Source organism: Micromys minutus, assembly GCF_963924665.1.
Source record: "Micromys minutus genome assembly, chromosome: 1".
Lineage (NCBI taxonomy): Eukaryota > Metazoa > Chordata > Mammalia > Rodentia > Muridae > Micromys > Micromys minutus.
The window spans coordinates 27,364,930-27,389,111 of NC_137969.1; the positions used below are offsets into that span (position 1 = coordinate 27,364,930).

The 24,182-nt window shown below is 48.2% G+C and overlaps 1 protein-coding gene across 3 annotated transcripts in view; it reads right to left on the minus strand.

Moving 5' to 3' along the window:
* The window catches only part of UVSSA (UV stimulated scaffold protein A), a 40,309-nt gene that overhangs the window by 7,875 nt on the left and 8,252 nt on the right, over positions 1-24,182 (minus strand). For all 3 annotated transcript variants that reach the window (XM_080916497.1, XM_080916495.1, XM_080916496.1), the window contains exons 3-12: positions 23,744-24,074; positions 22,876-22,996; positions 21,669-22,064; positions 20,344-20,456; positions 20,035-20,163; positions 10,165-10,270; positions 3,345-3,516; positions 2,785-2,907; positions 1,151-1,334; positions 516-627 (exon numbers count right to left, since the gene is read on the minus strand). In XM_080916497.1, coding sequence (XP_080772623.1) covers positions 516-627; positions 1,151-1,334; positions 2,785-2,907; positions 3,345-3,516; positions 10,165-10,270; positions 20,035-20,163; positions 20,344-20,456; positions 21,669-22,064; positions 22,876-22,996; positions 23,744-24,074 — 1,787 coding nt within the window. The remainder of the gene's footprint in view (positions 1-515; positions 628-1,150; positions 1,335-2,784; positions 2,908-3,344; positions 3,517-10,164; positions 10,271-20,034; positions 20,164-20,343; positions 20,457-21,668; positions 22,065-22,875; positions 22,997-23,743; positions 24,075-24,182) is intronic.

The window sequence follows — 24,182 nt, forward strand, 5'->3', positions numbered from 1 at the left end:
TAACCACAGGGCAAGAAGCTATGAAGGGACCTGCAGACATGTCCCCTTCACAAAAGGGCCCTCCATGGGCTGACTACAGCCCCCAAATAGGTTTAAACACTGGACTGAGTTTAACCACCCATGAAGGTAGTGAGGTGAGCTGGGGCTGGATGAGTCGGAGTCACAGAGGAGACCACCTAGACTCTAGGCTCAGAGCTAGAGTGGGTGACTGTATCAGGAGAGACAGCCTGCTGCAATTCCACCATCTGCCCAGGAAGCAGGAATAAGAACCGGAGCCTGCAGCTCAGTGGTCCAGTGCTTATCTACCGTATGAAAGGCTCTGGGTTCAGTCCCTTTGTGCACATGTATTGTATGGAGTCAGGAGTATCCACATTCCTGCCATGAGCCTTGAAGATAAACACCTCACTAGCCGTGTGTACCCAACCTGCTTCTTAGTTACAAACAAAATGTGCAACTTGGTGACCACAGGTTCCAGGGCTATGCCTGCAGCCTCTCACCTGCTCCCACAGACCTACCTGGATGTGCCTGTTGCTGCTGAAGTTGCTGCCGTTGTTCACGGGCTCTGTCTTCTGGGTTGAGAGGCTGCCCCTTGTCATCTCTGGGGATGATCTTCCCATGGAAGGGGCACTATACAATATAAGCACAGAGAAGCTGATGGCCAGGAGATCGCACAGTACCTCTAGGGGAGGGTGGTACAGTCAAGCCCTCTAATCATATGCCCTTCCCCACAGAGAGGGAGAGATCTGGGAAGAGACAGCATCAGCAGTCTAAGAACCCATCTATTTATCCAAAGCAATTTCTCTCTGTTCTGCTACCTTCTGCATGCATGCAATGTGCTTCTCCAGCCCCACATCAGCCTACATATGGCTCTAGCTGCAGAACAGTGGTCTGTCTATTATAGATGGTCTCTCAAAAGTTAATGTCAGGGCCCAGGACAAAGAACCCCATACGTGATTCTCTGATGGCCAGTGGGCAAGCACTTATGACACTGCTTATAAAGCTTCCTCTACAGGGCTCTTCGGGGCTCACAAATATCCCTGGTCCAGCATGGGGGCACAGAGGGCCAACACTTCCCAGGTCAATAGTTGTGGCCCAGCCTCTCCCTGAGTAGGCACGGCTTCATGTCCATGTCCTGATCTACTGGCCTTACCTTCAGCCGATCCTGGCGCTCACAGAGCCTGCCATTAGGCTTCAGGGCCCGGCACGTGTGCTTCACAGGCTCAAACTTCCCGGAAAAGGTAATGTGTCTGCTATGGAGAATCTCAGAAACGTGGGCGCTGTCCACCTCTTCCTCTACCTCGCTGGGTTTCCAGAAACGGTGTTGAGAGTCGGATCTGCAAGGTGCACCAGAAACTCTCAGAGTAGCTACTCTGGACCAGAAGAAGGGAGCTTGCCCAATCCTAATGCACTCCGATTACCCCTCAATCTTAGGGAGAGCAGTTGGCCCTGTTGGCCTTGAGGCCTTCCTAGACTAGAGAACATGATCACTATAACTGGTTCAAACCCCGACGTTCACGAACCAGCCAAAGACGGTGATATAACTACTAACCTAAGGCTAGACTCCACTTGCAAAGCAGGCAGCAGCTCCACGGCCTCAGGGCCATGGCTCTGAGGTAGTGTGAATCCATGTTAGGGGTCTCTTTGCCACTGAGTGGGTGAATTCAGGCTCTGACATGGACATGGACCAGTGCAGCAGAGGAAGCATGTATCAGTTCATACCCAGCTTCACTCAGCGTTCAGCCCCAAAAGATGGAGTTCTGCCTGTGGTCACCAAACCTTGTTCTTTCTTTTTTGTTTTGTTTTGTTTTTGTTTTTCCTGACAGTGCTAGGGATAGAACTCAGGACTTCATGTGTGTTAAGCAATATACCAGTGAGCTACAGCCTATCACCAAACCTTACAAAGGCCACTTTTCTTTCTATGCCAGAGAGTGGGGCAGGCTTTGCCACTTTGTGGCAAAGACTCAAACTTCTCATCCAACAACACATAGGTTCTTTGGGCTCTGCACATGGATGCCAGCTGCCTCAAGACCTGGCACCTCTGTGGATTGCTAGGATCCTGACTAGCCTTGGCTACAGTTGGGTGAAACAGCATTGACCAGGGAATTAAAATGGCAGCAGCACAGGCTGGCTATGACTTGAACTTGGGGAAGTTCCTCACAACCAGCCTAGCTGTACCAATATTTAACTTCGTGGAGCCCCAAGGCAAAGCCCTGAACTGGAACTCTCATGTAGAGACCTGGCTCCCTTCCTTGGGCTTCTAGAGATCCTAATTCCTGCCATGTAAGCTTAGCATCCAGGCAGCTTAGCCTGAGGTTCACACATCATTAACTTTACTGGTCTTGGATTCCCAGTGCTAGCTCTTAAGTACAGTGCCAGCAAATGCAGCCTGGGCTCACCCAACTCCCTCCTCCTTGTAGGTTAAGTTTTCACCTGTACTTCTAGATGTGTCTGTCCTTCTCTACCTTCCACTAGCTATCTGCAGCCTGGTTTGTGCTGAGGTAGTCCACTCAGAAGGCTCTTGGGGAACAAGAATGCAGCTTCTGACCCAGTTAACACTGGGCCCATCTGCCTCTAGCATCTTGAGTAGCCACACTTGTCAGGATGATCTCAGAACTGAGCTTGCTCCTTTAGCTATTCCTTCTCACGGAGTAATAGATAACCGTCATGGGTACCTCCTGAAGAAGCAATAGTAAGGCTCAAGTCCCAGCATCCTACAGGCCAGAGAATAGATATTTAAGGCCAGGTTGTACTCTAAGTCCTAGGAACCAGATCCCTTAGACTTACTTAAGAATCTTTCCAGTTGTTAGCTGCTCCTGGCCCCAGTAACACAGGTCCACTCCGAAGGGTACAATGGGTGCTTGGGCTCGCTCTGCTTGCTTCCTGGCTTCCTCTGGCCCCAGAAGTACCCTGAAAACAGATCAGCACATGTGGGTTATCCATCCCTTGTGTGGCTACTTGCCTTTCCCTTCCACATCTCAATACAATCCAGAAGCCTGGACCAGCATACTATGTTGGGCCTGAGTTATCAGGTTGGCTGCTGATGTCCAGCAAACAACCAGGCCCTGCTGAGTGCTGGCTTTGATCTGTGATGTGAGCCTGTTTGGAAGTTACCTGCCATTTCCTTCAAGAATATGTCTTGGCTACAGGGTCTCCACAGGGCTGCTACAGGCCCAGCTGAGCACCATGCCCCACATTAGCAGGTGCTACTTGGCTAGGGCTACCCACATTCCAGGATACCTCTCAAAGGAGGGTTCTTGGGCAACCTGTTCAGGCCAGCCAGTGCTTCTGACAGGTGGTGGCAGTACTAGGCTGTGGGCCTAGTAAAATGGGGCATTTAGAATCACCTGGTAGAGGAGGGTGAGGAAGATGACAAGCAGTCCTGGAGCCTCAACATCTGGGCAGCTGCAGAGGTAGGGTCTGAGGCCTCTTCTTCCCTTCTCATCCTGGTCCTCTCCTGTAAGCTACATACAGCTGTGCCTTTCTCCTGAGTCTTTAGTGGGGCCTTTGGCTCCAGCCCTGAAATGACACATGTCCACTCTAACATCACTCTGTAACCCAGGGAAGACTGGGGGAGAATGATGTGGTCAGGTGACAGCACTTACCCCTGCGATAGCACAAGAGGTGTCTGTCATCCCAATTTGTCAGATACAGGTAACACTCTTATGTAGGGCACAGGGCAAGGACTAAGGCAGCCCTAGCTTACAGGGATGTTCATCAAGAGCCTATGCAGAGTTGTTCACTGCACAGGCTAACAACACTGTCACCTTTGCCCACAGCTGCACACAGTGAGAGGGTGGATGTCTGCATATAATACCTATCATGCCAAAGAGAGGTACCTTCCCTTGACAGGGGCCCTCTCTTCACTGAGCACGGAACAAAGCAACCCAGCCTCTGTATGAAGTTGGGTGGTATTTCTCCCCTCTGCTGTCCTCAGAAGAAACACCCACCACGGCAGTTCCCAACTTCTGCCCAAAACTTCAAAAGCAACAAGGTTGGCTATAGCAGGCCTGGATCATGTGGCTTCAGTGTGTTTTCTATTGCTATGGGACAGATGCCAAACCCCTGACTACAGGATGCCACACTGAAATACCTAACCTACCTCCTACCAGCTAGAGGAGGTTATACTGTTGACATCAGGATTTCTATAGGATATGGCAGATGACATCAATTTTAGCCCAGTATTTATTCTCACATTCCAAAGGTAGAATCCTGCCATGGTTTTCCTGCCCACTCTTGGATCTGACTCTTAGCAGGTTGCATAAAGGTCATTGTTAGAACTGGGACTCCAGAGGCACTGTCCACTTATTACCCGACATCTTTCATTCAATGCAGGAGCAGCCTCAGCTGGACACTTGCTGTGCCACCTGCTCTGACACCAAAGCTCACCAAGGACAGAACAGATATGAAGACTGGGCAGACTCCACAGCTAAGATAGGGCAAGAAGGAAGAGCCTGGGAAGACAGCACAGTGGTGCTGTGTTATCTATCTGGCAGCCAGAAGGGAAAGAGGTGCTGAAGACATCTACCAAAGGTGAGGAGCAGGGAGGCTGGAAAGATGGCTCAGCACTTAAGAGCACTGGCTGTTCTTTCAGAGGATCCAGGTTCAGTTCCCAGTACTGCAGGGTAGCTTACAACTGCCTGATTCCAGTCCCAGGGGATCTACTATCTTCTGGCCGCCTCAGGCACTAGGCACACACCTGGTCACAAACTACAAGCTGGCAAAACACCCGTCCCACAAAATAAAAAAGATGAGGACCAGGAAACACTGCAGAGGAATAGTTACTTCCTGAGTGCCTGAAGGCCAGCGGGACGAGCGGAACCACACAGCACCGATGTGAAGGGCAGACACGGGTGCTGGGGTTCTTGTGTGGGATTCCAGAGAAAAGAAAATACAGTTGGAACATAGGAAACAATTGAAGAAAGTCATCTAGAAGGCACAGGGAAGGGCTGGTGTGCAGTGCTGTGGCAGAGCGTGTAATGTGCCTAGTATATGTAAGGCTGTGTGTCCCGTCCTCAGTACCACAAAAGAGAAAAAGGAAAAAAGGAAGTGCATAGGAAAATAAACCAAGCTTACAACTAAATACCCAGCTGAGCTGTGATGCCCACCACACACACAGGAGGGAGTCTGATGAACACAAGACCTTACAAGAACTACCCCTTGCAGATTCTTTAAGAGCATCCTTACCATAGGTGATCCATCAAGAAAAAACATCTAGACCACAGTGCATGAGATAACGAGTAAATGGCTTCTGCCATCAGAATACCGGCTCAGTGGGGACCAGGGTGGTCCAATGCCGTAGAGGTAGAGAGTCCTTGATCACCTGTCTTACGTACAGGACAGTACAGAAACCATAACAAATAGTGACTGAGGGGGCTAAGGGCTGGGCTGGCAGTAGGAAACAAGCTTAACATGTGTAAGCCCTTCAGTTATATCCCCAGAACCACAAAATGGAAACAGTCAATGATTAAAAAATATGTAAGTCTTATAACTGGAGATATCTATCAGAATGATACAAAGATGCAGTTTTTTTCTTTAATCAGGAGAAAAAAAACCCAAACAATAACTGTAGCAGCAAAGCAAGAAAAAGTATGGTACCCAGTTCTGAACAGACAGGACCACTTGTCAAACAAACTAGTAAGTCTATGAGCAGACAAACTGAGCAAGTCAAATATGTTTAGCTAATACACACCCATTGAGAGCTAAAATAAAAAAGTTAACTCATCATGGACTTGCTGTAGCACAGGTCAGCCTGACGTGGCACAGACATGACCAGCTGCTCTTTGGGGCCAAATCTGCTCCACTGCCTGTTTTTCTAGAACAAGTTTTACTGGTCCTAGATACAGCCATTTATCTGTGCTACCTTCAGAGTTCAACTATGAGAGACCTGATTCAGCCCAGAAAGCCAAAATGTGGCCCTTATGGAACACTTGTCTCTGCTTTAGATCATCCTGCACATAGGTAAAGGCCCCTGACTCTTGGGTTCTCACGGGTGGGGACTTGGGCAGGGCCACTCTGAGAGGAATGCAGTCACAGACAGCTACCTCCAGGCTCTGGAGCTCTGTGGCACTAAGGTTTGGGCACACTGTGTATCAGAAGATACCAAGCTTACCCTTCTCTGGTCCAACTGTAAAAACAGTGTCCCATGCTAGGCAGTGGTGGCTCATACTTTCAATCCTAATACTCGGGCAGCAGAGAAAGGTGGATCTCTAAGTTCTAGGCTAGCCTAGTCCAGAGATCTAGCCTAAGTTCTAGGACAGCCACGGATAGATACACAAAGCAACACTGTCTTGAAAAAACAAAGATGACAACAAACAAACAAACAACAATCAACAACAAAAACCAATGTCCCAGGTTTCAGTGGCAAACATGACCCCCAGTGTTTCTCAGCACAATGTTACTGGCAATGTGGAAGCCAGCAAGTTAGTGGAGCCTGCATACATGCATACACAGCAGGGAGGCAAGGCTGGTAAGTGAACAATGTGACATTTAGATAGATACAATCGCAGCCAAAAGATCAATATGAGAATTCCTAAGAGTTACAAGAATGAAATATATTTTTCATTGATTTGTTGTTTTAAACCATTAAGAAGATGGGTAAGCGTGTTAGAGCAGGGTAAACACTCAGGGCACTGAACACACCACTGTTTTCACACCGTCGTAGAAAATCAATCTCACTGACATATTTTCAAAGTTAAGACCCAAAAAGCAGAGCACACTCCTCAGGCCGGAGGGTTTGTGACCCTGAAAGAATGAGACGTTATCCTGATGACCACCATGGCCCTGCTACCTTGCAGGGCCTGACTCCAGTAGTCCCCTGACCAAAATGTATTCCCATAGTTGCTTTTAGAAAGTCATAAAAATGTCCAAAGCTCCTTTTTTTGTTTAAATTGGCCAAGTGGCACCTATTTGCCTGAAGCACTAAAGCAGACAGTGCGGGAGAGATGGATCGATAGGAGGAAATGGAGAGGCTGGGGCTCCGCACAAAGTTAGGCTGCCGCGCGCTGACATTATTGATTTTACCTAGTTCAGCTGGCCTTGTAATTAAAATGTAAATTTGAGAAAGAGATTATGTCCTGACAGAAATGGTAGGATTAAGGGGAAGATAAAAGCCCCTCAGTGAAAATTCAGAGAAAGAAATGAGAAAGAAAAAAGAGCCTGATTTCCTCAGCCTTGTGGATTTAGACTGAATCTAACACTTCAGATTCGCCTGTGTTTAATTGGAAAAACAGTGATGGACTATAAACTAGTATTATGAACTGAGCTCACTGCACACTGTCTGTCTGTCCGGACCCTCCATACTAGGCTGCTTCTCTCAAGGGAGTCTCCATTTGGAGTAATGATGGAGGATTCCCACCTCCTATCCATGCCACAGGTCCTACCCATGGGCCAGTGTCCCTCTTGCCCCAGCCCCTCCTGTGAATGCCCCAGGAACTGTGGGTGTGTGATATGTCCCTGGCATCAAGGACTCACCAACCCCTCCTTGGTACCTGTGGCCCTCAGCCCAGTGGTGGCACTGACAGCCAGATTGTATGCACTTAATGTGGGTGCTGCAGGCCTACCTGTACACCCAGCAAACCTCCCAGACTGCCAGGTTTTCCAGTTGACATCATTTTGATCATACAAAACAACAGCTGGTTCAGACCATATTGACCATCATTGCCTTTTAGGTTTAAAACAGATGCTCGGAGCCTTTCCAAGAAAGGGATAAATTATAGACAATGAAGCAGTCAGCAAAGTCTCTGCTTTCTGTTAGGTGCCTACACTTCCAGGTGCCTACAATGGAAGACTCTGAAGAAAAGATAGTTACACACAGGCTGATGGGCACTGGTTCAGGAGCTATGGACAATGTAGTTATTGCTCCGGTGTGAGAAATAACCCAATACTCAGTAGTGGAACCTGCAGTGTTATGCTGAAAACCACGGATTAGTCTGCATTAGGAACAGGTGCAGGGAGCATGACTCTGTTGTGGGGCCTGAGCCAGGCTGGGGTGATCACAAGTAGATATGAGTTGTACCTGCCACACCAGAGCCACTGTGACTTCCCTGTGTAGTCTTTCAGCAGGTTGCTCATGCTGTGTCCAAGCAAGTGTCCCAGCAAGTGCTGGTGGGAGACACTTGTATGATTCAGTCTCTTTGGCTGGACTCAAATGGCCAACAGTCAGGAGCCATCTAGATACAGGCAGACATAGGCTATCTCTGATCAGGAGGACTAAAGGATTTGCTCTAGCCCTCTCTGTTCCCACTGGTGGCTGGAAAGGGTGGCACTGTGTGTTCCAGTGAATGTCTTAATGTCTTCCAGAGGTGACATTAAATAAGCATCTGTGAACAGGGACTACTGTCCTCACTGGCACCATCACTGGCCATTCCCAAGCCATGGGGGCAAAGACATCCTCTCCTAGGATGAAAGGGATCTGTTTTGTTCTTTGAGGAGAATCCTTAGTGTTGGCTTGTCGCTGCTGGCCCTGATACATATGACCTGGAGCCACTCAAAATCTGAGTACAGTCAGACTTACCATGTCTGCTGGAAGGATATGGACTATCAGAACAGGATGCAGAGGTCCAAGTTAAAAAAAAGTTCTGGTGCAGCCATAATCCCTGAATCAGTTCTGACTCCCAGGATCCCCTGAAGACTCCAAGAGCAAGAGTCAGTCTCCAACTTAAGAACAAATGTATGGCTTCCAAGGAGGAAAGAAGGAAGAACCCAGGTACATAGGTAGGTGCTACCCACACTGTCTGGATCCTGAGAAGTATCCCTACCTCACCTGCCCTCACTGCCCATGTTCCAGATTGGTAGCCTCAGATACAGCCACAGCCACACCAGCACCTTGCTAGACGAGGACCTCATCCAGGCGAGAGTAAAGAAACAGGAGGCAAAGACCATCCTGGACACAGGAGGAGGGCCATGTCACCCCATATATACCTGAAGCACTTCCTGTTGTTCCTGGTGTTGGCCATGATGTATCTCCTACCAGGTAGAAAGGCAAGCTGGGAGACAATAAAATCCACCTCAGGCAGAGACTGGTACATGGAGGAGCATGTGAGTAGAGGTTTGGAAGGTCATGGGGTTTGTAGGCTAAAGAACCCAGGAGAGCATCATGAGGCTGAGACCTGGAGAAACTCTAATGGTATACAAAACTCAGCCAGGCGGGCTTGCCCACAGGCAGCAGGGGAGGCAAACGGGCATAAGAGGACAGCTCTACAAGGCAGGGAGATTTTCATGGAGCACCAGAATATTGAGACTTCTGCAGAATAAGCCAGACCAGGTCACTGTGCTCAGCAAAGGGGTCACCAGTAGCCTAGAGTGTAGGAGGTTTCTCCTGACAAACACGCACTCACTGGTCCCCAAGCACCCAGACTGCCCAGGAGATGGCACTAGGCCAAGAGCTGAGGGCTGAAGGTGGGTCCACCTAGGCTAATTTGGCTTGACACACGTCATCTAATCATCTAAATTCTCTTAACAAATTCAAGTTCCACCCCATAAATACCAGTTTAAAGCCACCCATGAACTCCCCACAGATGCCAGATGACTTGTTTTTACTTGCTTCCTCTTGGTATAAGTGGTACCATAACCTGAGGCTGTGACCTTGTGACCCAGGGGTCCTCAATCCCCTTTAAGACCACACTTTCTCTCTGGAGGGCACAAGCCTAGGGTATAGAGTGCGGCTCCTAAAGCTTTCTTGGAAAAGAGGAAGATCCTAGATGGAAAATGCCTGTCTGTCACAGTAGTGCTCTATGTGTGACAAGCTGCTTCTTGCTATGGGGTCCAGACATTCCTGAGTCAGAGGCCATGTCTGTGACTTCGTAGACATAAACCAGGGATGCTTTGATCATGATATCTGCCTCCCCTCTGCCCTGATGTGGGCTCTATGTGGGCAAAAGCATTCCCATCAGACTGCATCCCTGACCCACAGCCAGAGCATCAAATGGCCCAGAAGACCCTCTGTGATGTCCAGCCATGTTCTGGCCACAGGGGGACTCAGGACACAAAAGAAAAACTTCACAACTTAAATACAAGCAACAATTACTGACACAACAGCTGTACGAGGGAAGTTGACAGCTAAACTCCCCAGGTCAATGTCACAACCTAGAGGCATTGTTCAGAGTGGGAACCTGTCTCTCCAGTACCTTGATACCCAATCCTGCCCATTGTGGGCCCACAGCTCACCATATTCAGCTCGCAGATGCTCAGGGATTCGAGGCTCATAACCTTCTTTCTCCGGGACCTCCACGAAGTCCTGGTCTTCCTCCTCGCTGTCCTCCAGTGCTTCTGTCTGTGGAAACATTCCCACATACAAATAAGGTCGCCAGCTCTACCTGACAGCAGCTGTCCACGGACTGTACAGGTGTCCCTTCCTATAGAGCTGTCTCTCCAGTTTAGGACTTCAGCAACAGATGTTGATAGTCTTTAATTACAATGTCTCTAAGGCTGGTCTTATTCTTATATCACAGCTCCTTTGCTTAGCTCCCACCTGGAGCCCTTCCCTAATGACCACCACCCCTCTTGTGCCTGCTGCAGTGAGCATCACCGAGTACCCGCACAGCTGGCCCGTCCCATTAGTGGTGCCGCCATTCTTACCTATAGCTCTTCCATGCCCAAGCAAACCATCAAGTTCCTAAGCTATAACATTTGCTATGCCTCAGATCCACTGCTCCTCCAGTCTCACTGCAGAAATATCCTCTCATGAGTTTCCTCCCACCCTACTTCCCACTGCCATGTTTTTCCAGAATCTTCCACACCAAGTATATGAAGCCAGAAACCAAACCTTCCTGAGATCTACTCCACTGCCTAAGAGGAGGGAGCCAGGCTCAGCTCACCAAGGTAAGGAAGTCCATGCCTCAGGATGTAGTACCCCTTGGATTGTGGTGGTCCTTGGAATTGTAATCCCTTTGAATTTTGGTGCCTCCTGCCAAGTTTCAATGCCCTTGAAGTTTCCAAAACTGGGCATGGTGGTACACACCTTTAATCTCAGTACATGTCTGCATATAAAATAAAGGAAGTGTAGGGACTGAGATAAAGAGAATATTCTATTACAATAACAATCAATATAGCCCTGGTTGGCCAGCAGGATCAATATGTATGTATTGTATATATGTAGCAAGTTCCTGTACAATTTCATATAGAGATAATAGAGAGACCTTGTTTCAAAAAGCAGAGAGATAGATAGATAGATAGATGGATAGATGGATGGATAGATGGATGGACGGACGGACGGATGCAGCTTCAGGCCAGAATTGAGACAAGAAAGGTCCCTGTCAAGTGAATGCTATGGGATCTTCATAGGATTATAAGAAAAACTATGAAAAACTTAAAACATTAAATTTCAAAACCATTCCCAACAGCAACTTTGAATTTACAGATGTTCCCCATGGTCCTGACTTTCCTGAAGGAAAAAGGACATCTAAGGCATAGCTTCTAGTCTCCGGGCAGGAGCTACTGTGCATCGGAAGCCACACCAGGCAAATGACAGTCATCATGGAGGAGGGACTACAGTGCATCACCTACTTACGCCCCAGCTCACATGCTGCCCGCCCAGGTAGAGCCTGGCTCCTTTATGGGGCTGCTGGAACCATCAGCAGCCACATCTGGCTGTGCCTGCTGGCCCCATGCCCCAGCCTGGGAGTCTGCTGCCCGGAGAGAGCATAATCAGATGCAAATGCACTTTGTTTTGGTGCAGCCCACAGTCGTGCATCTGGGAAGCACAGGAGACATTAATCATCGGAAACTGTAATTTTTGTTATCAGTCTAACACTGATCAAAAGGGAAGCCTGTCTCCACCGCTGACCTGTGAAACGTCCCAATTATACTCTTTGGAAATGACAGGGGCACTTAACTCCCGAGCTGAGCAAATGACGACGATCAATCACGTTTGAATAACAATGAGCCACGGACCTGAAAATTATTTTTGTATAGAATCTACCCAGGAATTTATGAAAGGTGGAAAGCAGCCCAAGGTTTTAGGGCATTACGGGCTCAGCTAGTGCAGTGCGTATCAAACACTAAACAGAATTTATGTGTTTTAATTTTCTAAAAGGTAGATGTGGGCTGGGTGCTACAATGCATAACATATAGTGCCAGGTTTTAAATATGGGGGTCATTTTCATAAAATATTATTGCTTATTGCTCACACCCTTGAATTTTGCTGGGGACTTTTTATCAAAATTTCATTCCCTAAAAAATACTCAACTGCTTAGGTAACTATTATAATTTTATCTTCTTCCTCTCCAACTACAATTATTTATTTTTAGATTAAAGTTGAGGCTCCAGGTTCTTCCTCGTTCTTAAATTAGCACTGATAAAGGCCTCTGGCCGACTGCTCTTCCACCACATGCATTTGTCTCTCTCTGGGGCCCAGAGAGAGTGGCCAGCCATCCCTGTACTTTACTTAGCAACTGTTTAGACTTGGAGTACTCAAGCTGCAACAACTACCTTCTAGAGATGTCACTGCTGATACCTAAGTGGAACTGAAGTGAAGTTCTAATTCAAATTTGGTAAGTACTGATATTGTGAATCTCTGGTGCCGAAGTTACCAAGGACAGCTGACAGGTGAGCCACACCTGACGGACAGGAAATTAGTCTGCTGTGGAGAAGTTGTGAGCACCAGCTGTCGGGACACTCCTGTGACCTGCTCAGGAGCCTGACCAGGAATATTATGGTCACAAGGGGCAGTTGGAAAGGAGAAGGCCTTCATGGAATGGTCTTGAATCACAGTTGGCTAGCCTCCACTCACTTACTTTGAAATCTAAATAATTAAGAGGTCATGACCACTGTGGTAGATCCTGCCTTTAAGATCACAGGGGGTCCACATAAAGTACCTAGATGCCAAGAGTCCTGGGAAAGAACTCACACCTGGTTAAAAAAAAAAAAAAAAAAAAAAAAGCACCAGGATTAGGTATGTCTTCAAAATGAGGCCAGACTTTTGAAATGTTCTCAAGAATGGTTTACTTTTATGCTAGGTGAGGGCCAAGTTTTCTACTGTGATGAAACAACACAAAATGAACTGTGTGAAACCAGGCAGGAGGAGCAACCCTTAATGGGCGCTGCAGGGGACCACATACCAACACAGGCTGCCTTTCTCACTCAGACCTTTGCTGATGGGTGAAATCCTTGGGTGTCTATGGCAGGTGGTCAGAAGCCCTTCCAGCCAATCGGAAGACTTCTCCTAGGCTGGCACCCATGTGGGAGTTGCAGGCCCCTACAGAGGGCCAACTCATCCACCCACAAAACAGAAACAAGCTTTCGCCCACCACTGTTGTTTGGTAGGGGTACTGCTGGTTTTATACAAATTGATTCTCATCCACAGTTAAAAGGATTTAGAAAAATGAGTCGTCATGATCATAATTAAACAAGCAATAAAACGGCCAAAATATACAATGCAATCAGCTTACAGAAGCGGGGTGGTGAGTGCTAATTATTTGCGAAGGAATGGGGAGAGCATCTCAACATCCAGAAAACCCATGGCCGCCAAGCCCACAGCCTAGAGATACAGCTGGAACCATTAAATAAATTTTGTGCGATCTAATTAACTTGGTGCGCAATCTCAATTACTTTTCACCCAAGAAATCACTTTTGTTCAGTTTTATGTGTGTCTATTTCCCTTTTAAAAAAAAAATGATGTAAGGCCTCGTCAGACAAGTGAGTTCCAAACTGCATTTGTCTTTCAGCGGCTTGATGGCTATGCATTTAAAAACCCATTCTATCTTATAAACTAAAAATTAAACGTGCTCAGCTGTGATGGCCGTCATTGCATCTGCTATTTATATGCTAATGCCCTCCCTGGAAGGCCGTGCAAATTGCCCGGCCAGGCCAATATCTCATGTGCATCTCGGCTGCCAGGGACGCACCTTCAGAGGACAGAGGGCGTTGTGGTGCTGACCACGTGATAACACAGAACAGGCACCTGGTGGCCAGAAGGGCCAGCACAGAGTCAAACCTGCCTAGATGCAAGCAGGACACCAGAGCACACTCTCAAGTCCAAAAACCTATGCTGGAGCAAAACATCATTTTCCGGACTGACCATCCCTATAAAGACCACATTCACAAGAAAGGTCTCACAAACAGCACTGCAGGACACACAGGGGCAGGCATTCTTCCTCCTCGCTCTCTGAAACTTCTCCTAGAACTGTCCAGAAAAATCTGCCCTTGAGAATTCAGTTTGACCAAGAACCCCCACTGTCAGGTAACTTCCTAGAAGTGGGGCCCAAGAGCTGAGGCTAACCTACTACAAAGTATGAGGCAAGAAACCTGGTCATATATGCCTAGAAGTCCATTTCCAGAGAATTCTAGGCTGATCCAAATGAGCAGCTAGCAAGATGGCTAAGGGAGTCACATGCTGCCAATCAAATTGAGGGCTGGTTACCTAGGTGGTCTCAGGCCAGGTGCGTGCTCTGGGTTTCTAGGGCTCCTAGCATATATACTCACACCAGCCTGTTCTGGGAACCACATATACATGCTATCAATGACAAGGCTGTGTGAGTCGTCAGAGACAAGGAGAGTTATCGTGAATGAGGTTATGTGAACTCCACGCATTAACATCCAATGAAATGTGAAACCACTAATCATTCTTCCTAAGAATGTGCAGAGAAAGCCAACCACACAGGAGAGAACTGTGTCCTCACTTGCTTGGGCCTACAACTAAGAAGTTTCCTTCTAGAGTTAGAACAGGTCCCTCCCTGTGCCTTGGTTGCTGTCTCAGGTGAGAGCAGGTGGCTAGCCTCTGGAAACCACTTAAGGCCAGGCTATGCTGTGTGGCCTGTCTCAAAGATACTGGGTCATATTCACCAGGCAGCCTTTCCACTGGGCATCTGGGACTTCAGGAGGGGTCAGGACTCATACAAGTAAGTTCCTCTCGACTGCTTTCTCAACTGTAAAATGGAGGGAATAACCAGATAAGGGTACTCCTAGAGTAAAGAGGTAACATGTAAGAAGGTGTTGAGAGCTAACTCATTCTGGAGAGACAAATGATTGGGCTGAACACTGGAGACAAGGAGAAACAAGACTAGATCTACACAGTGGGGGTGGGGGTGGGGGGTGGGAGGGTTTGGGCTGGTGCAGAGGCTGCTGAGCTGTTTTCTGCCATCCTTATACGCTGACCTCATAAGAATGTGTGCTCAAACCCCTCCCAACTCTCTGCTGTTGGGTGTGTGCTTGGCCTTCAGTGTGATGGAGGGAGCACAGCCCTGAAGAGGCTGTTTACGGGCCCTGCTGCCGCACAAGGTCCCACTGGCTGATTTAGTTTCCCTGCTTTCCCCGGGTGTACCTGACGGTTCAACATTTCATTCCTGGGTTTTCTGCTTCTGTCCTTTTCACCTACAAGAAGCAAATCCTGCAGAGCCCAGGGAGCTTTCTTAACTCTTTGCAGGAGAGAGGCTGGGCCTGGATGAGCTCCCAATATAGCACCCATCAGCCTGGTAGTGAGCACCCAACAAAGAAAACAAGCAAAGCTGCACAGCATGCACCAGCCAGATTGATGTCCACTGCTGTGGGAGGGCGAGGATGAGCCCATGGCTCCATCAGGGCGGCTGTACACGGCCCATGAGACTGGCTGCGGAAAGATGCATGTATAACCACACAAACAAATAGGCCAACAGTCCAGGAAGGGAAGAACAGCTGCTGACAGGTCAGACATGCCGATGTCTGAAATCACCACATGACCACCACTTGGTGGGAATTCGTATTTTGTTAATTACACAATGCAAACTAACCAGGATCAGAGAGCTCCATAATGAAAAGGCAGGCAATTTAAAAGTTTTCAAAGGATTTTTATCAGTTTAAATAATGAGGCTGCCATGGATTATTACAGCTCTTCTGTAACAGAGAAGGTGGAAACTAACTCTACCAAATGGCCCTGCACATTGATCGGGTCAAGATTTATCCCCAGCCTGCCTCCAAACTGAGCCGAAGTGTGCACACTCTGTAAAGCAAATGCTTAGACATGTTTAAACTGGTTTCAGTATTTTTGAAGACAGACACTCTGTGTCAAAAGGAAAGCAATGCTGTACAGAAACAAATAGCAACATTCAAAGAGAACTGGGGCTGGACTCAGATGTCTGAGGGGAAAAGGACCCAAGGAGCACAGCCTGCACCCACCCAACCTTCCAAAGACAGCCTGCACCCACCCAGTCTCAGCTGCTGTTTATGACTGGTCCCGTTGTATTTGTTTGAATCTCACACATTTGTTAGAAGTTCTAAAATGTTTAAATCATGCATTATTGAATTAGTGTTCCTTGCTCAGCCTGTTCTACATGAGGAGTTAACGATGCCAATCCAGTGCTAAATGGGGAAACACTAGGAAATGATTTAAACCCTCCGTAAATTTTATTTGGAAATTAGTGAACACCTCATCATGATTTCTAATTAAAACAGCTCTAATTAACATAGACATTCATTAGCCTTCTCCATACCCTTCCCCCACAAGACACTGTGGTGCAGCAGCCTTGCAAGGAGCTGCCCACCAGCTGCAGGAAGGGCGGGCGATGTGCAGATAGGCAGTTGCTGTATCTATTCTGGGAAGCACTGCTCACCTGAGCCTGGGCGCTGCCACTCACAGTCCGGGAGCCGCCAATCACTTCATCTACAGACAGCGACTCACTCGCTCTCCAGCTGCGGCAAGCAAAATCTCCAAGGACTTCAGAGCAGTGCCTTTCGTTAAAAATCAGTTTGTAGAGACAGGTCTAGGAAATGTCCATTCAACTGACAGTAGAGCTGAGCAGTATCTGCCTTCCTACTGAAGGTAGGGTATCATCAGTCCAAGGGCTACCACCTTGTTAGGCCAGGGCAGCCCTACATATCCACGGGATGGCCTGGGCTAATGTGCTGACCTATGTGACCAGAGAACCCCAGAACACCATGAAGAGCCTGCCTTCACAGCAGGTCCTGCAGGGACAAATGGAAGTAGCCAGGCTTCAGCTGTGAGGGCTGCCATCTATTTGCTGAGATGCACAAGGGGCACATGTACTAATCTGGTTAGTAGCTACTAGGTGCAACAAGGGACAGTGGAAACGGCAGATCCTGGGTATCACATTAACCCGACTGCCCACCGTGTACCACAGAAAGACTGTTCAGTGTTATAGTGCTGGGTCTCAACTCCCATGTCTGTGTCTCCTGGGAGTTAGGAAATGGCCAGTGAAACTGCCCTCAGTCCTGGCAGCCAAAGTACTGACATAGTCATGCTGTGACCAGTGATGACCTACTATGAGCCCAATACCCCGTATGCCACGACAGAAATCTAGGACCGCAGCTGGATTAGGCAGCTAGCAAGAGTCAGGGCAAGCTCCTTAGTCTCTTTTTGGTATGATACTAGGGATTAAGCCTAGTGCCTCAAACATGCTAAGCTGCACTCTACCACTGAGCTAAATCCCCAGGCCTCTTTGTATTTCGAAACAAGGGCTCACTAAATTGCTTACGCAGCCCTTGAAATCACTCTATAACTAAGGCTGGTCTTGAAGTAATGACCCTTCTGCCTCAACCTTTCAAGTAATTGGGAAGACAAGCTTTTACCTCTAGGTACAGCTTCTATTCAGCTGCCCTGAATGCATGGCTGTTACCATACAGGTACAACCCATAACACAGAAAACTGGAACTTCTCACCTGGGCTCTGGGGATGCAAGTTGCTACCCCTAAAGCTGGCTGAACTAAATGCAGAGCCCTGACCTAGGAGGTTGCATGTCTTCACCATCGCCCATAAAGGCCTCATGAGTGTCCTGTAGGCCGGAAGACTGCCCAGGTCTCCTCCAGCAGCCAACCACTCAGCAGTCAGAAAATACGGAGATAAGAGACAAGGGTAAGGCGACAGCATTCAACAACACCCAGTGTTATCCACCTGACAAAGCTGCAAGACAAGAACGGCCAGGCTGCTAAGAGCCTTAGGGTCTGGAGTCCCGCCAGCCCCAACACTGCTGTTGGTTGCAGTAAGGAAATGCAGGCTAGCAATACCTAGGCCTGGCAATACCCTTCTGTGCTACCCAAGAGTATTCAAAGCTCTGTAGCTACTCCCTGGAGTACAGGATGTCCCTACACTGCCAAGGCCCACTAGCAAGGTGACTGTCCCACAGAATGTAGGACTGGCTTGGCTGAGTTCTTCAGAAAGGAATTGGGGTACACAGCATAAAAAATGGTTGTTAGGTCACCTTGAAAGGTAGCCCCATATAGCAGTCTTGGCCGAGCTGATCACAGATGACTATGGACACGGAGTGTAGAAATTAAACAAACTCTTCTTGACAGCTGCAGTGAGGGCCGGAGCTGTCACTTTCCTCGTGGCTATAGAAATGTTCTCCGCTATAAATATATTGCTAAAATTCATAAAGCTGACTTAGCTAGGTGACACCACAAAATGCAACTCTCGTAAGATGTTAACGACACATACCACACACTGCCAGACAGCCTCAATTACAGCACTGTATTCTCATGATTGTCATAAAGTCAAGTGTTGGCTGACTGAAAGAGAAGCAAAGTCGCCCCCTGCTGGCCCACATCACACACGCCCTCTGCAAAGCTGGGCCCATCAAGCAGCTGCAGAACAGTCCAGGAGCTCCCTCCTATGTCCTCTGGCTCCAGCACTTGAACTGTATCTTCAATGTACCTACTAGCTGCCACAGACTGGTCAATAGAGTTTCTAAGTGCTAGACATGGAGTGCTTTTGGCTTTAGTCTGGAGTAAGGGACAGCTTCAAATCTGATCTTCCCCTCAGTAAAGAAGGAGCTAAGTACATTTCAAAGCTACCTTCCAAGATAGAATTTATAAGTCAGACTGCCCAGGTCAGCTGACCCACTAGCCTCTAAGGCAATGCTTCTCAATCTTCCTAATGCTGCGACCCTTTAATACAATTCCTTGTGTTGTGTTGACCCCAACCACAAAATTATTTTGTTACTACTTCATATCTATAATTTTGCTACTGTTATGAATCATAATATAAATATCTGGTATACATCTGATATGTGATCCCTGTGAAAAGACTATTCGACCCTCAAAATGGCCATGACCCACATGTTGAAAATCTCTGCCCTAAGGCTAGGTTCAGGGACTAGGCTCATGCACAGTCCAGGTTGGGGATTGTGTTCAGAACAGTATTCCATGGGGAGGTGGCAGCTCTGATGTCTGTTTTCTCTGTAAACCAGCTGAGAGGAGCCAGTGAGGTGTCTCAGCAGGAAAAAGTACTTGCCAAGGATTTGAGTCCTGTCCCTACATGGAACAAGAGAACACACACATACACACAAACACACACACACAAATGAAAACATGTTTAAATTAAAACTAGCTGAGAGAAACATGGGAAGGTGATGACTGTCAGCTGGGAGCTGTGAAAAGAATTGGGTGACACAGAGCCTGGACTGTGACAGTTTTGTGTCTTTCACTCTAAATCCCGAGGCCTGTCTCCCCTAAGACCAGCCATCCCCTCAGCTCTGTGTCATCTATGCAAAACCCCAGTTCCATGTAGCCCAGGCACAGGCACTCCATGCCTACTCCAAGGGTAGTGCCTCCCCCAGGCACAGCAATGCACTCTGCCTTCCAGCCAGCTCCACTGCACCTACAGGACTACAACTCTGCTCACTACCAGGACTCAGAACACATGCCTACACCTCTCTGGCCTTGCCTGGACTCCCAGCTCTCTAGCCTCATCAAGGGAACCCACGTATCCCTGCTCTATCTTAACACTAGATCCTCACTCAGGGAGATACAGTACCTTGTCAGCCCCCTGAATCACCTATATAACACAGCCTGATTCTTTGAGCTCTCAGGTTTTTAGTACTTTAAAGTATCCTTGGCTATAACACAGGATGAGCAGATATCAACAGCAAGAATGTAGCCACCGTGGCATTGAGTGGTATGAGCAGCTTCATGGGAAGACTTGCTGAGGGACAGGACAAAACGCCAAGCCAAGAGCAAATGGGTCCGCTCTTGGGAGAGACTGATCTGAGACTCCAACCACAAGAACTTAGTAAGGAAAAAGCCAGAATCCTCTGACTCTGATGGTGCCTGCCGTACAAATAGCCGAGTGGAGGGTCCTGGGACCCTTTAGCCTCAGCTCCATGAACTTACCCTGATCCTTTGTCCTCTCCCAGGATCAATGTTCAGTTCTTCATATTTCTTCAGAGCAAGTTCCAGTTTCACTTTCAGGTCAATGGCCTGTTTTAAATGTCCACTGTAGGTCCCTGCACGGGTAAACCGCTGTAAAACAAAGGATGACTCACAAAGGTTCCAGACAATTCCCACCAGAGCCCATGCTCTGTAGGACATGACTAAGTTCCAGGGAGAGGGAGAATGCTCATTCCCACCCAGGTCAGTGTTCTCGCTTTCCATATCCTTTCAGTACAAGTTCACTGCTAAAGGCTAGAAGCCCTGCCTCACCTGGATCCAGGAGCACACATTTGGCAGAAACTTGTTCTGGATGAGTTTGAGCGAGTCTCGAGCAGCATGGAGCACAGCCAAGTTATCTTCAGTCTCCTGTACCTTCAGACCATCTTTAACAAGGCAAAGTAAGTGTGGTGGTTTAAATATACTTGTCCAGGGAGTAGCACTGTTAGGAGGTGTGGCCATGTTGGAAGAAATGTGTCATTGTGGGGGTAGGCTTGGAGACCCTCCTCCTAGCTGTCTGGAAGCTAGTCTTCTCCTGTCTGCCTTTGTATGAAGATGTAGAACTCTAAGCTCCTCTAGTGCCATTCCTGCCTAGATGCTGCCATGCTCCTGCCTTAATGGTAATGGACTGAACCTCTTAACCTGTAAGCCAACCCCAACTAAATGTGGTCCTTTGTAAGAGTTGCCTTGGTCATGATATCTCTTCACAGCAGTAAAACCCAAATTAAGACAGTAGATCACAGAGGGATGCTGAGGCTGGCCATGTAGCAGAGGCTATTAAACCCATTGGAAATGTGACTCTTAGCTGGTCTCAGACACTTGTCAACCCTGAGAAAAAAAACAGTCTTGGAAAAATCTAGGACAATATTGATCATTCTGGCTCCGTGCAGACACAGTGTCCACCCAGAGGGCTAGATCTCTCGGAGCCACCTTTTCTTGCCTCGTCCCTCAGGACTGTCCTCATCTCTTAGTCCCAGGGTCTCAGTGACCCATGCCATTCTGCCTCTCCTGGACAGGGTCTTCATTTCCTTCACAACCCCTGCTAGGCAGGGCCTCAGTGATACTAACTTGAAGCTGTGGATCCTGTGGAGTCCCAGGCTCTTCCAAACATGGCCCACATGGTGACCAGGTGCTCCTGTGAGGACACCTGGTCCAACAACGATGGATGGATGAACAAGAAAGCACCTCTGTACCCCAAGGCTGAGATGTCAGGGCCAAACACTATGCCATCACATCTCTGCCATTCTAAACACAGCAAGAAAACATGCTTTGATCACATTTTCCTCTTAAGAAGGTGGCCCTAGCGGATCTCTAGGTAGATGCTCATACAGCCTGCCAGGGATTCTACCCTGATCATAGCCTTTCTGGGATAGGATTATAATGGCAGAGAAACCCACATAGCTGATTCACAATTGGCAGAAACCCAGAGCAGGAAAGACTAACCAGATGGAAGTCCCTCTACCCCTCACAGTCCAATCCAAGGAGCTGCTGTCCCTAAGTCTTAACTCTACCATGGGATAACCCACTGCCAGGGACAGAGCTACACATCTGGCTAGAGCAGAGTGTGGAGGCATGACTCAGCACCAGCAGCCAGTTACCTGAGGGCAGTTCCACATCCAGCGTGTACTTGTGGGAACCCAGCCCATGACTCCGCAGGAAATCCTCTGGGTCACTGTGCTCATCCTCATCCCTGGAGGAGTCTTCCGTGTCTGTTTGGGCTGGTGCCTTCAGACCAACGGCAGATCCTGTGTAGTATGTGGAGGCAACCAGGTCCTTGCTACAGCATGGCTGCTCTTCATCCTGGGGTCCAGAGAGACCAGACTCACGGGGAGTTGCCAGGTCTGGGCTCAAGGTGCAAAGAGCATGACCCTCGGTCATGCCAGATGCCTCACCAAAGAATTTGTCCTCCGAGTATGTGCCAAAATCCAAAGGCACCAGCAGCCTAAAGCAGTTCTCCACTTCTGTCAGGCAGCATCCAATTTCATCAGACATTTCTGCAGACATTGAGATACCTACTTACTCTGTCATCTTGGACCAAAGAGCAACAGATGGCCAAGACTGCTCCCCAGGACACCAAGGGATCATGATATTTCCAAAAAATCATGATATTGCCAATGGTCTGGCACATAAATCATAATACTTCCAACTCTTTAATAAACTCTCTAGCACAGAAACTCAGTCTTTGAAGTAGATCTCTATTATGGTTGTGTGGTAGCTCATGGCAGTCTCTGTGACCACTACCAAAGGCCAACCAGAGAGGCCACAGTGCCATACCATCATCACCATACACTTCATAGTGCTCCCCTCTTAGGCCCCTTGAGGCCATCCACAGCACAGCTGACTGCTTGCAGCCTTCTCCAAGGCCTAGGCTTTTAAGACTGATAACCAAGGCAGGTGTGTGAAGGAGGCTCTGGACACAGAAAGAACCCAAGACCTGTATCTGAAAACAGAGACCATCGCGCAAGGACTATCTCCCAGGAAGGATGAGGACCTGGGGAAGGGAAGTAGCAAGAACAGATGCTGGACATGACAAGAATGGCAACATGGCCTCCGGAAGTACAGACTTCTCCATTCACACCTACAGGCAGCCTCTCTGCTCAGGGAGTCTTAAACCACATAGTTACAGGTGGACCAAATCACCAGGGGGCACAAGAGCTATGGGCAGCTTGAGAAGGCTCAACCCCACCCTGAACCATTCTTGTCTTGCAAACTTGCCTGTGTGGATCTCAGACTAAACTAGAGAAGAACTAGGAAACAAATACAAGGGCTGCAGGGCAGTTTAAAGGGCTTAGCCTTGGAATTTACCTTCCATTTCCCTCTTAGCCCGGTCAGCACTTTCTCTGTGGATCTTATCCAAGTGCTTCTGCTTCTCCTCTTCTCGCTTCCTTTCTGCCACAGTCCTGACATTTATATCCCGAAAATCCACCTGAGGAATTGAGAGGGAAGTTTAGGATTGCCTACAAGAAACACAACACAAAGTTAAAAAAAAAAAAAAAAAGACACATTGCCACCAACACAAGGCCAGGATCTCAATGGATGTCAGTCTATAGCACTTCAAACAAGGCTGCCTCATCTTTCCACACCATCCACCAGATAAAAGAGGAAAGACACACAGTACCAAGCATAGCACATTAGGAAACTATGTGTTCCTCTAATGCAGGTCAGGGGTTACCAGTTAGACCCAAAGGCTAACCATCACCCAGAAGAGAACCCCAGAGAACAGGGGACACCATACAGGGACCACACCATGCAGAAGAACAGTCCAGCCATTTGCCTGTGCTGCTGATGGGGCAGTGGCAGGAGTGCTGAAAGAAATAACAGGAGTATGGTGTCTTACTACACACAGCACCAGTTAGAGCCCACAGCAAGAACTGAGCATTGCTTACAGGCAGGAAAAGGATGCGTCCCGCCCTAAAGCAGAGGGCATCTAGGATTCGGATTCTACAGGCTCAGCTCCACCCTCAGGCAAATGCCAGGTATATTTTTCTTCCCCAAGGCTGTTCTGACCTTTAGCAGCATCTTCCATTCTACAGCATGCTGATCCAGCTGCCTTACCTACCTACCCAGACTGTGCAATCGGCTGAACATTTTAAAAAAAAGAGCTCTCTCACTCACTGTCTGGCCTGTCTGAACCACCCCAGGAAGTGGACTTTACTGTCCAAGACCCACTTACCTTTTTGGTGTGTTTTAGGAAGTGGTAGCCCAAGGCTAGCTTCTTATAGGCTTCCCCAAACTTCTCATTCCAACCTTCCACAGCTTGCATGGCTGCCTGCCTTAGCCTCTGAGCTGCCTCCCGAGGGGGTGGTAAGGGATGGTCATTATCTGTGCCCAGTGTGAGCTCTAGGAATTCCTGGAAGTCAGAAACAAGCAGCACTCTGAACTGATGAGACCGGGTGAAGAGCTCATCTATGATCTGGAAGGCTGAGAGGCGGATCTCAGCATGGTCCTGGGTCAGTTGTGTTATCAGCAGGCGGTAGGCATGGCTCAGCTGCTCCTCTGAAGACCTGGGAACACAAGCCAGACTAAATAAATGCTTACTTAGCAAAGACAAATCAGTGGAGCATTTTCTGTGGAGAAACTACATTTATAAGAATGGGGAAGGGGGCTGTGCT